Source organism: Tetrahymena thermophila (genome assembly GCF_000189635.1).
Source record: "Tetrahymena thermophila SB210 genomic scaffold scf_8254564, whole genome shotgun sequence".
Classification (NCBI taxonomy): Eukaryota; Ciliophora; class Oligohymenophorea; order Hymenostomatida; family Tetrahymenidae; genus Tetrahymena; species Tetrahymena thermophila.
This window is the reverse complement of record NW_002476335.1, coordinates 738,459-751,086: the sequence shown is the minus strand read 5'-3', so window position 1 is coordinate 751,086 and position 12,628 is coordinate 738,459. Positions and strand designations below refer to the sequence as shown.

The 12,628-nt window shown below is 22.2% G+C and overlaps 4 protein-coding genes across 4 annotated transcripts; 1 reads left to right on the top strand and 3 right to left on the bottom strand. All coding sequences in view use genetic code 6, as the record gives it.

The window, feature by feature from the left end:
- Positions 1 to 720: 720 nt before the first annotated feature.
- On the top strand, positions 721 to 2,448 carry TTHERM_00220840 (divergent CRAL/TRIO domain protein; the record flags this gene model as incomplete). Its single annotated transcript, XM_001020656.3, has 8 exons — positions 721 to 829; positions 887 to 1,028; positions 1,105 to 1,249; positions 1,314 to 1,400; positions 1,551 to 1,700; positions 1,752 to 1,863; positions 1,917 to 2,055; positions 2,112 to 2,448. 8 exons carry the CDS (start codon positions 721 to 723, stop codon positions 2,446 to 2,448), a joined length of 1,221 nt encoding a protein of 406 aa, XP_001020656.3.
- Positions 2,449 to 2,941: 493 nt separating this feature from the next.
- TTHERM_00220830 (Rrp15p protein) lies at positions 2,942 to 3,550 on the bottom strand (the record flags this gene model as incomplete). The annotated part of the gene is made up of 1 exon (XM_001020655.3): positions 2,942 to 3,550. One exon carries the CDS (start codon positions 3,548 to 3,550, stop codon positions 2,942 to 2,944), a length of 609 nt encoding a protein of 202 aa, XP_001020655.3.
- Positions 3,551 to 4,446: 896 nt separating this feature from the next.
- TTHERM_00220820 (LMBR1-like motif protein) lies at positions 4,447 to 9,028 on the bottom strand (the record flags this gene model as incomplete). Its single annotated transcript, XM_001020654.3, has 2 exons — positions 4,447 to 5,533; positions 5,583 to 9,028. The coding sequence occupies 2 exons, from the start codon at positions 9,026 to 9,028 to the stop codon at positions 4,447 to 4,449; spliced, it is 4,533 nt and encodes a 1,510-aa protein (XP_001020654.3).
- A 539-nt stretch (positions 9,029 to 9,567) lies between these two features.
- Positions 9,568 to 12,127, bottom strand: TTHERM_000220819 (LMBR1-like motif protein; the record flags this gene model as incomplete). The annotated part of the gene is made up of 10 exons (XM_012798748.1): positions 9,568 to 9,783; positions 9,842 to 9,918; positions 9,982 to 10,262; positions 10,320 to 10,453; positions 10,506 to 11,115; positions 11,173 to 11,265; positions 11,332 to 11,373; positions 11,471 to 11,632; positions 11,696 to 11,844; positions 11,963 to 12,127. The coding sequence occupies 10 exons, from the start codon at positions 12,125 to 12,127 to the stop codon at positions 9,568 to 9,570; spliced, it is 1,929 nt and encodes a 642-aa protein (XP_012654202.1).
- Between the last annotated feature and the right edge of the window lie 501 nt (positions 12,128 to 12,628).

Here is a 12,628-nt window from a genome sequence, read left to right as displayed (position 1 = left end):
ATTCAATGCTAAGTAGCCTTCTTGCTTTTTTATTTTTGTTTATCAAAATTTATCAGATATACCTTTGATTTTATTTAAAGCAAATGCATTTAAATTTTGTATGCAAAACTAATTTTTTTGCTTTAAATTCATAAAATTATAAATGATCTCTTTTCATTGGATTGAATGGTATTTGGCTCAATTTATAGTAATATAATCTTTTTACTTCTTCTTATCACGAAATTATTGATTTATTTATTTTGTCATTAAGCATGCATGCTAATTCTACACTAAAATAAAAATATTTAAGACCATTCATGAATTATTTTTCTTCTAATCTGATATTCAAAATATTTTGTATTTAAAGTATTGTAAAATGCAAATTTCATTCTTAATTTGGTTAGCATTATATTATTTATCTATTTTATAATTAAGATAGAATATTTTTTGTTTAATTAATTTAATATTTTATTTAAATATTTAAAAAAGTATACAAATTTAGATGCTGCAAAATTATAAGATTAAGAATACTAAAAATTTGATAAACAACAATCTTCAAGTAATATTATTCCAGCAAGTCTTTTTAACTGTTATTCGATTTTAATTATTAAAATGTTAACAATAATATCTAAACACAATTTCTAAATTTAATTTCATGCCAATAATAATTAATAATTTACAAACCAAAGAAAATAACATTTTTTTAATTAATTTCAAGATTAGAATAAATATAAGTATAAAATGAGATTGCAAATAAAAGATGAAAATGATATTTAAATAGCTAAAGAAGATGCTTATGAGCTAAATTATATGAAGCCGCCTTTAGAAGCTCACCTTATAAATCATGATGGTAAGTTTAGAATTAAAAATTTTTTAAGAGTATAAAATTTATAATTAATCCTAAAAGCTCATTATATTCATAGTGTTGACAAAAAGGGGAAACATACCAGAAGAATATTTTATGACTAAGAATTCAATGAGTACGAAAAAGAGAAAATTAAAGAATTTAGATAGCTATTAAAAGATCAGCAAATAGCTCTACCTACAGAGTAATTTATTATTTAAATATATTTATTTTGATAGTCCTACCTTTACTAGCTTACTTACTATTCGTTAAATAAATAGATGGAGTGATTTAAAGATTTTGAAATGTATTTATAATGAGCAATTTAATAAGAAAGACTTCATTAATTTAGTTAAAAAACATATAAAATGGTTAAATGATTTTGCTTTATAAAATCCTTCAGAAGAAACAATAGAAAAATTTTTAGTAAAATAATAAATATCTGATTAAAAAAATCTTACAATTAATTTCAATTTTTTAATTTAATTAGAAAAGAGGAGTGATGTATACATTTGGTAGAGATAATTTATTTAGACCTATTGTTTTTGTCAATTCTTATATGATTTAAGGTGATAGTGTAATATCAAATTTTTTCAATTTTTTAAGAAAAAAAGAAATTTTAATAAAATTCTTAGTTATTTATTTTGTTTGCTTATTTGAAAGTTTTTTATTATCAAATATCAAAAAGATTATTATAAATCCATTACTTATTAAAATTATTTAACAGAATAATATTAATGATATGAATGCAATTAATGGCGCTTTATGCAAATTATTGAGTACAGTCTAAAAAAATATGTTCTTAGAAGGCAAAGTAGAAAATTGGATCATTTGCATTGACACGAATTATTGTGGTTTATCTGATCTTGATTTCAAAGTATTCAATATTTTTATTATGTATTATTTAATTATATTTTATTATTGTAAGGTAATATAAAAGATTATTGAGTGTATGGTTGCTAACTACACTTGCATATTACATAAATTAATTATTTTAAATCCTTCTTGGTCTTTTAGGTAGTGTTGGAAAATTATTTCAGGTATTTTTTATCAAATATTATTTTATTAACTGAGACATAAATCTTTATAAAAGCATTCATACCATCTGACTCCTAAGACAAAATAGAGTTTATAACTTCTGAAGAATTCCATAAGCTTGTTGAAATAGGCATAAATCCTGATTAAATTGAAAAAAAGTATGGAGGAAATCATGAAAACCTAACTTAATTCTGGTAACATTAATACTTAAACTAAAAACTAATTTTAAATTTTTTAACAAATAACAAAGGCCTCCAATCAATACGTTTAAAAGTCATCATAATAACTAATTTTCCACTCCATCCAGAAGAGAAAGTAGCCACTATCATTCTATGATAGATCATTCTCACTTCATATTTTCAAGATAAGACTCTTAAAGAGAGTTCAATGATCAAGAAATAACTTAAGATGGAATGAATTTGAATTCAAAATAAATACTAGAAGATAAGTAGTAGCACAACATAATTGATAAATTAGTATAAAAAGATATCAAAATAGAAGATAAAATCTAAAATTGCCCTATAGATTAGCCCTATCATTAAAAATCTACTGGCTGCTGCTCGAGTAATTAATGCAATATATTTTGAATTGATGATTAAATTCGATAATTAAATATACTAAATTTCATGATAAAAAAAATTCAAAGTAAATGAAATACTTTGAAAAAAAAATTTATTTGTTTAAAACCAAGCATAGAAAATAAATATATAAATAAATAACGAATAGCATAATTACAATAGATAAAATAAAATCTTTTATATTAAAAAAATAAAAATATAAAATGGTGTTTTAAGTATATTAAAACGAAAAAAGATAACAGGGTTTTCGAATTTTATTAAATATTGAATCTTAAAAGAGAATAATTAAAAATACTACTCTGAAAACATTGAATAAAATAAATATAAAGTATGTTAAATTTAGTTAAATTTTATATGTGTATGTATATAAGTAATATATAAATATGTAATTTGAGCAAGAAGAATATTTTATTTTAGAAATATTTTATATAATTTAAAGTATATTTTTACAATATTATATATATACATACATTTATACTAATAATAAAAGGAAAGAATTATATCAATTTTCAATTCCTTCTTAATCCTAATAATTCTTTACTGCTTCTAAGATCTTAATAATACCTTTAGCAGCTTATATTTTTAATTCTTTTTCATATAAAGCACCATCAGGGCTGCTCTATGGAAGAACATGTCCTCTTCTTTCCTTAAGTTCTTTAATTTTCTTTTTAAGTAAATTTTCTCTCTCTCTTCTTAATTCTGAGCGCACTTTTTTCAAAGGTTTATTGAAATCTGAAAAAATTGGATTATTAGAGGTTGTCTTCTTTACATCTTGATTGAGAATTTTAGAAAACACACTGCTGAAAGTAGATTTTTGCTTTGAACCATCCATATTATCATCTCCATGGTCGCTTTCGTTATTACTTTAATTTTAAACATCAAAACTATCGTTTGTTCTATCAGATCCCTTTCTCTTAAGTTATGGCTAAATTTATTCAGTTTGTCCTTTCTTGGTTTAGTTTTTATCATGCTTTTTAATAGCTTATCCTTATCTTTGAGCATGCTAGTTCTTTTAAGCAACTTGTTCGTCGTCACTATCATCTTAGAAACGACGCATCAACTGCTTGACCTTTTTATTCTTTTTTGATAAAATTCTGTGCTTCTACTTCATGATTTATCTATGTATTTATCTATCTATTGTATGTTGTATTAATTTACTAGTTTTGATAAGTTTATAATATATATTTAATATTTGATAAGACTGATTAATTACTGAAATTATTACTTATATTTTTGATGTCTTAAAGATGTTTTATGCAATTTATTCAAAAATTTTATATCCAAGATTTGCTCATTCATTATCTATTTGATCTTATTTCTACATTAACTTAATTTATCCTTAAGTATTGCTATATATTCATTCATTCATTTATTGATTTTCATAAAAACATTCTAAAATCTAATCATAAACATTTTAATCACTTCTACATTTCTATTTATTACCTTTAAAATATCTTAAATTTGTCAACTAATATTTCTCCATTAAAATTTAAATTTAGTCAAAAATAATTTAATTTTTTTTTAATAAATTCAAATGCTAAAGATAATAATTTTTTTTTTCATTTAAAATATCCATTTTATTTAATAATTTTTTTTACTTTAAAACTTTGTTAAGAAGTGATTATACACTAAAAGCTTAGCTTATTTATTTAAATTTAATAATCCAAAATATTAATATTATATATACATAATTATACACTCTAAACTAATTATACTATTTTACAACATATTTACAATTTACAAGAAATATTTTCACTTGATAGTTTTATTAATGATAATTTCTGAGAGATATTTATTTAAATACAATATTTGATTTTTAAATTATTTTTAAACATATTTAAATTATTATTTTTATGTGTATATATCAAAATAACTTCTATTTACATCAATTATATATATAATACACTTTAGCTTATCAATTATAATAAAAGTTTAATATATAAAAATTAGTTAACATTGTTTATCTATATATCAATTAAATTTAGAATTCTATTATTTTATCTTTTATCAATTAATGCTAAATTATTATGGTTGGTTATTATCTTTTAATTGACCTATTTCATTTTCATCTATTATGTCATCTTAAAAATATTTACAATTTTAAATAAGTGGGCTTCCTTAAGCTTACTTTTAATCTTCTTGCATTTTTTAATTTTTCTATTAATCTTTCTTTAATTTTTCACTAAAAGAGATAGATTTTTGCATTCTTACAGATTAAGCACCTCTTAAAGTACTGTTTGTGCTTTCAGAAGTTAATTATTAGTGTAAACTTGGGATCTAAACTGAATTATAGTCTGAGAGTTTTTCTACTTTAAACTTTTTAGATATAATTTGATCAAAAGTTGTGGAAGTTGAGTTAAGTTTTGGGGTGGATGGTAAAGTTTAGTTAAATGGAATAAAATGGTTATTCAAAAATTATTATCCTTAATTATTAGTTTTAGAGTAAATATTATCTATATTAGCATCAATACACCCTTTTAACATAGGCTTTAATGAAGAAGATTTCTTTGAAAGTATTTTATTTGTGGATGAAAAATTCTGGTCAATACCAACATCTTAGAAACTGCCTATTTATTGCTTTTCCTTTTTTAAATTAAAAGTACTCTAGTTTTAATATTAATTGCTATTAATATCAGGAATATCATTTATATTTTTTAGAGAGTTCATATTTTATTTTTAAGTTAAATTATTATTTAAAGTTGAATTATTCTCCTAAAATGTAGATTTTTCTTTTCTAATATTATTTTAATCCATTATAATGGACTAAGGAGATTTACTTCTAGAGAGTCTTATTGACTACTCACAAATATTAGGTTTAAAAGTGCACTTTTGTAGTTCATTTTAAATTTATACTCTTTAATTAATTGATTAATTAATTAATTTTATTTGATTATCTTAATATAGCTTTTCAAACACAGATAAGTTTTTTTGTTAATCTTTTTATGATAGAGAATCTTTTTCACTATTATTATGTAAACTTCCCTTAGAAGTCCTTGAATATGTAAGCTATTTTTAGGAGCTACCTAATAATTATCTCTCTTTTTGTTCTATTTCTTATGATTCACCAACTTTTATTTTTTCATATTCTTCTTATCTATTTAAAATTGAAATTAATAAAAATTTTTATAAATCAAAAATTTTACTGTTTTATTGGAAGCTTTTAGATTTCTGTAGCACTGTTATCAAAATTTTCAAATGTGAAATTCACATTTTCAGATTTGAAAATATTTTCTTTGGAACTTTGAACATTTATCTTTTAATTTTTCTATGAAACACTATAAGAAGGACTAGACTTATGTTTAGATACTAACTTTGGCATAAAAGTGCAGTTTTTAAGCTCTTATTTTATTTTCATGCTTTCATATGCCTTTTACCCTTAATCTTTGGATTTACTTAAGTTATATAATTTTTCATGAACGGAATCTACTTGATTATTTGTATTTTATTTATTGGTTTGTGAATTTTGTGAAGATTTTTATTATAATTATCTTTATTAGTTTAAACTGGTTTCGTTATCAAAATCGATATATAATTCATGTAAAATTTAAGCAGACTTACTCTTATTTATAATATTTTGATTCTTTTGGCTATTATTTTATGTATTTTCTTTATTTTAATTTGATATTTCTTAGGTATCTAGATTATGCAGCTTTTAAGTTTATAGTTAACAAGGTTAAATTGATAAATGTTGTGCTTATTCAGGTTGATCAATATTTACTTAAAGATTAGTTTTTTATTAAAATGTTGAAACATACTTATTAACTCCCTCTTCAGTTAATATTGTTTGTTGTTATAGTTTTTAACTAGCTTCTTTATTGGAAACCATAAGTTATTTTTCATTTTAATCTTGTGATTTAGTTTTTTCTAAATCTCTTTCTTCCTGTATATATTGATTATTAGTATTATAGGTATCTTGGCAATGATCCTCATCAAAACAATACTAAGGTAGTTTATTTATTTGATAAATCAAATTTAAATCCGTCATTTTCTCTTAATTATTAAAACTATCTTGCTAGCGGTTTAAAAGTTATTTACCTATTTATTATAGATTATTAAATTGGGTTTTAGCTTCTTAAACTACTTGATTACTATCCGAATCTTTTCTATTGAATTACAGATCTTACTATTTAATTTATTTATTTTGTTATATTTATAAAATCAAATTATTTTAATTCGTAAAATTTTAATAAATATTTTAGTATTTTGAAACAGAATTCTGATTTGACAAATCTTCATCAGTTAATAATTGGCTATCTTCTTGTTAGATATAAATATGTTGCATCTATTTTTCTTAATCTAAGTTATTTTAATTTTTTAGGTTTAGGTTTTAGTCTATACACTTCTGAGGTTAGCCTTCATTATCTAAACATTAAGTCTAATTTTACTAATTATATAATCTTGTTTTAATATTTATTTAATCTTAAAGTTCCCTGTTTTGTTACTGTATAAATTATTAATTATATTAACCATGATTACCGACAACAGAATTTTCAAATTAGGATAAATCATTGTTGTTATTTATATTTTATAATTAGTCATTTATTGAGTCAAATTGATTTTTATTATTAGAAAACTAAATTTCTGAAATAAATGGATTTATCTATGATATAGCTAATTATTCTCCAAATTAAGATAAGTTTTAATTTTATTAAGCTGCAAATGCATCTTAAGACTGCATAAAGAAAGAATTCATTTAACTATTAGTGAATATATTTTATGATTAAAATCTTTGTGCGTTATTCAAAGGTTTGGTGAGACTCCTTAAACTAGATTCAAAATTTATTGAAGTAGAATCATCTAAATTTTTAGATATATGAGAGTAATTGTGAATATTTGCTAGCTAGCAAGCTTAATTAGAGTTTTATTGCATATTTGTAGTAAATTGGTAATTATGTTAACCATTTAAACCCTACCTATCACTTTTGTTCTTCAATTCATTAAAATCTTTATGTTAAAAATTTGAATTGTTTTAATTTTAGACATTTCGTTTTGAAATTTCATTTTCATTCCATTCAAAATCGTTTTAACTTGTTTCATTTTCTAGTTAATTTATTTATCTTAAATCATTTTTTTCTTAGCAATTTTACAACCCTAAATCTTAACAAAACTCTTTTTGTATTTCTTCATCTTCTTTATCAAAAAATTAATTCTATTAGTAATTTAATTAGTTTTTAACTTCTAAATCTAACTAATTTTTTGTTATATTTTATTGTTAGCAAATATTTTCTTAGATTTTTTCACAAGAAAATAATTAAGAATAGTTATTCTTAGCTTAGGTATTTTCTCCACTTTAAGAAGATGGACTGTACTCCATTATTTATTCTTTATATTGAAAATACTTTTACCTATTATAGAGCTCGGGAGTAGCATTAGCAGAATTCAATGCAGAAAAATTGAATTTTATTGCTGTATTATTTGTAGGACTAATAAGAGTCGAAAGAGGACGAAAGGTACAGGCCTTATTTTCCTCAGATTTCAGACTTTGTTATAAACTAATTGCTTGGCTCTGTAAACTATTGTTATTATTATTATAACTCATGCTGCTATTATTACTAATAAATACTTGATCATTCTTATAATTTTAAGTATTTTCTAAACCCCCTTCTTTGTTCTAATTCATTTATTAGATTTAATTCTAATAAGGCTTTAAAATGTTATCAAATTATTTTAACGAAGGTATGTCATTTTCTGGATGCTATTTATTTAATTGAATTCTACTTGAACTGTGTAAATCTATCAAACTACGATTTTATTAAGATTCCTTGTAAGTAAAAAATTTATTTGTATTATTACTAATTGTCTTTTCTTATTAGCTTAGGGTTTTAGGTGTTTAACTTTTGAGATTATTTGAAAAGTTATAATTCAAATTTAATTATTTCTGTTTGGAATCAGCTAAAACAACACTATGGCAATTTATTTTTTTTTTTAATACATGGTTTTTTAGCAACTAAAAAGAATACCTTAAATGAACTTTTATCTTAAAATTAAATAACTTTGATACTTTCTCCAATTATTCATTCACAAATGTGCGATCCATCCTTTTTTTTCTCTAAACCTCTACTTCTTGCTTAGATAAATTTTAAAAAGAAGGTTTACAATAATTTTAGTAGAAGGCATTAGGAAGCGAGTTATTTGATATTTCATTTATATCATCAGCTTATTATTAATCTTTTTTTATATCATTAATTCCTTAAAGCACTCCTTGCTAGTGCTTTTTCATAATTTCTGAAATATTTTTTTAGTTTGTACTACTGGGTACTTCATTTGGTAATTCTATTTAAGTATCTTCATTCTCCTCTTCTGTTATAATAGAAGGTATTTTACTATTTCTTTTAACTTACTCATGATTATAATTTTATTTTTGATTTAATTTTTATAATTTTTCACTCCATACTTGCATCATCCTTAAAGCTACATCGTAACAATCAGAAGGAGTAAGACACTTTAAAAAATCAGCAAATAAGAATAAACATCTTTTAGATTAAGTACTAATTTTTTCAACGATATTTATTTCCTCTTTAGGAGTAATCACCCCTAATTCTATTAGGTACTATAAAAACTATTTACTTTATTCTAATGTTAATTCCATAAAAATGTTTAAGATTTTCTTTAAACAATCAAAAATTCAGTAAAAATGAATTAATTATGTTTACAAAACAATTCTTTTTCAATTGCGTATTTAATTAATTTGAAATTTCAAACGATTAAATCGAATATCTTTTGATTACATAAATACAAGCTATTAATTTAATTAAAATCCCAAACGTTTAAATAATATTTTCAAATAAATTTCTATCAAATCAACTCTGATTCAAAAAACAAAATCTTCAAATAATTTAACAAATCTCATTTATTTCTTTATTAAAAAAAATCAATATAATGAAAATGACAATAAGCACTTGATATTATGTTTTATCAAATAAATATATTTATTTCAATAATAATATAGTTTTTTTAAAACCAATTTAAAAAAGATCAAACAAACAATCTGATTTTATGTTTTTAGAATTAATAAAAAGAATTTATTAGATGAAAAATATATCTTTAAAAAACAAATGAAACTATTAACTAAAAAGATTAAAATAAAAATAATTTTTAATTTATTAACAGATTTGATAAATAAAATATTCAAATTTCTAGAATTTCTTCAAAATTGCTGAAATTTTAATATTTATTTCCAATAGATTATTTTAATTTATTTTGTTATGACTAACTATATTTTTAAGAAGTAGCTGTTGAAGTAGAAGAAACAGATGCTCTTGATTCTGTATCTCCACTAACATCGCTGTTGTTTCCATACCCTCTTCCAAAATTTTTTATTTGTTCGTTTTCTCTTAATGAAGACTAAAAATTTATATTAATACATAGTATAAAAATAAATAACATATTTTAAAGTAATTACTGCTGTGTTATAACCAAAGTACTATGATGGAGAGCTTTGTTTCATCTTATCGAATTTTCTAGCCCATGAATTTCTTGCTAATTTATTCATTAAAATAATTTTTTATATAAAATTTTATTTATAATTCATTTCTATTTTACCTCTTTATATGAGTTATTTACCCTAATCGATACGTTCATCGTCAAAGTTATCTGAGAATTCAAATTATTTTAAGCCAAGAGAACTCAAAATTTTTTAATAAACATCAAAAGCATTGAATAAAATTAGCATGATAAGAATCATTGGGAAGAAATAGGTGTTTGCTGATCCTAAAATGGGTACGTCATCCATAGCTCCAATAATTCTTTCAAATGCTGAATCTTTAACTCCTAAGATTTTGAGATAATTGTAAGAAATAGGAGCAGAAACTCTAGCAAAATTACTTTTTATAAAAAAATAACATATTAATTTTCTAGATATTACAATTTAGTTTATTTACATGGAGAAAAACATAAGACTTGGAGCATCAGTTTAGTGATATTTATATAAGCCAAATAGATTTGCTAATTTAACTTAGAACATACTATAATAGACACAAAAAGTAATGTAAAGCAGAGGAATCAAGACCAAGAACTATTAACAATAAAAATAAATTAATAAATATTTAAATACTAATTTAAATTACCTATGTTCCTATCAAATGTGTAGTATCATCTACAAGTATGTAGTTAAATGGGTTAATTACTTTTCCCGAGAAAATTGAAATCTCTCCTAAAAGAACAAGCAAGGAAAGCATACCAAAAGTAAAGGCACAAATAATCATAAATATTTTTTTAGCTTTACAATTCCAGAACCAAAAAGCCACATCTATGAAATGACCTAATTTACCTTGACGATTTACATAAAAATCACTGTCAATTTTATTTTCAGAAGAGTCTTTATTTTTCTTTAAGTCTTCTGTGAAAAAAGCTTTATCAAGAAGATAGTCCCACTTAGTTTATTCTCTTTTTAATTACTAGACAAGTGACTTCATCTCTTTGTTTAAGCTAGCTAATTTATCAATATTTATTACTCCAAAAGAATTTAAATCTTAGCGTGTAGATTCGCTGGGTTAGTTTAACTCTTTGCAATGGCTAACAATATCAGCAGGTACTAAATCAATAATCTAATTAAAGTAAGATTCAAACTCTTTGTATCTTTACTGAGCAAGCAGTAAAAATTTAACCTTTTCTTCTAATTTAAAAACTGTTTCTAATTTTGTTTCATCTAATTTGGCAGCTTGGAATTAACACAATCTAAATATAAGAAATATTTCTGTATTAAGGATTGATTAAACTAATTAAATTTGTTACTTAATAATGGTTTCTTCGTTTCTTTCTCTCCAACATTTCTTAGGAATCATAACTAATCCATGTCCCAACAAAATAACCACCAAAAAGATACCACTTTTTATTATAAAAATGAAAAAATATATGTAAATAAGTATTGTGCTCAAACTAATTATATTTTACAATCCATTAGCTAAACCAATTAAAAAACCTTCCATGTTATCCCTATTTTATAAAGTAAGAAAATATATTAAATTTTTCAAAATAAATATCTATTTTATATTCTCATAAACAAATTAAAGAATCGTTGATAATTTAATACCATGAAATTTTTCCTGAAATAAGAAGATAAACTATGAACAAAAGTCCAATAGCTCCAATACCTAAAATGATCATTAAATTAATCTTTATTGATCTCTTTACTCTTCCTTTAACATCAAATTCTCCAGCAGCTTCATAATCTTGGAAGAAAGGTAAAATAAACCTATTTAATTTATTTAGCGAACTCTTAATTATTTTTAATTTTAAGTGTTAAAAATAATTTTACCAAGTAAAAACAAAAGTAATCCAATAAACAGCTCTCCAAGCCCAAACCATGGTTTTGAATTCAGGGATAGAATCACCATCAAATGAAACACATTATTCGCTTTATGGATTTTATTTGCAATTTTCAATAAATCTTTGGTTTTCTAAAGTCTATTTATTAAGTTTTACAAAACAATATTGAGAAGATATTATAAAATTAGCTTCAAATAGTCTATCAAATGTTAAATTAAGAATAGAATATGCTTAAGAATTTTAACAAAGTTTTTACCCAGTAAATATCTAATGGAATTATAAAGACAAACCCAAAAGAGAGTAACCATGCTATGAATGATAATATTTTAATATGCCTCTTGACTTGCTTATCTGAATACTCATTTACTAAGTAACCAACTGCAAAGAGAAGGCTAAAAAACTATATTAGTTGAAGAATCATTAACTATCGCAGCTATCCTTTTAATTATTTTTCAAGAAAAACTTGTTTGCAAAATTCTCACAATACTATACCTAGCTTTTCTAATTTTAGAGTATTTATTATTTTTGCAGTACTATTTTATAATTTTTTTTAATTTGATTAATATTCTTTTAATAGAATGATAATTCTTTTTTATTTATAAAAGTGTTTCGTTAGATAATAATCTTCTTTTATAAATGCAAATATAGCTGACAAGACATAAAAAAGAGTAAATTTCATTTTAAATTCGTGATTAATCAGAATTCTTACTAATGAATTTTCTCATCTAAATGCTATTCTTCTTAAATTACTTTAAGCAAGCATCATTGTTTATTTATTTATTTATCTATTTTTTATTTTTGCAGAAAAATATTATTACAATAAAAAAGAGGAATATCCTATTGTCTTACACAATATTGATTAATAAATTGATAAATAAAACTTTAATATAAATTGACAAATTTATTTATTTTTAAATTTAGC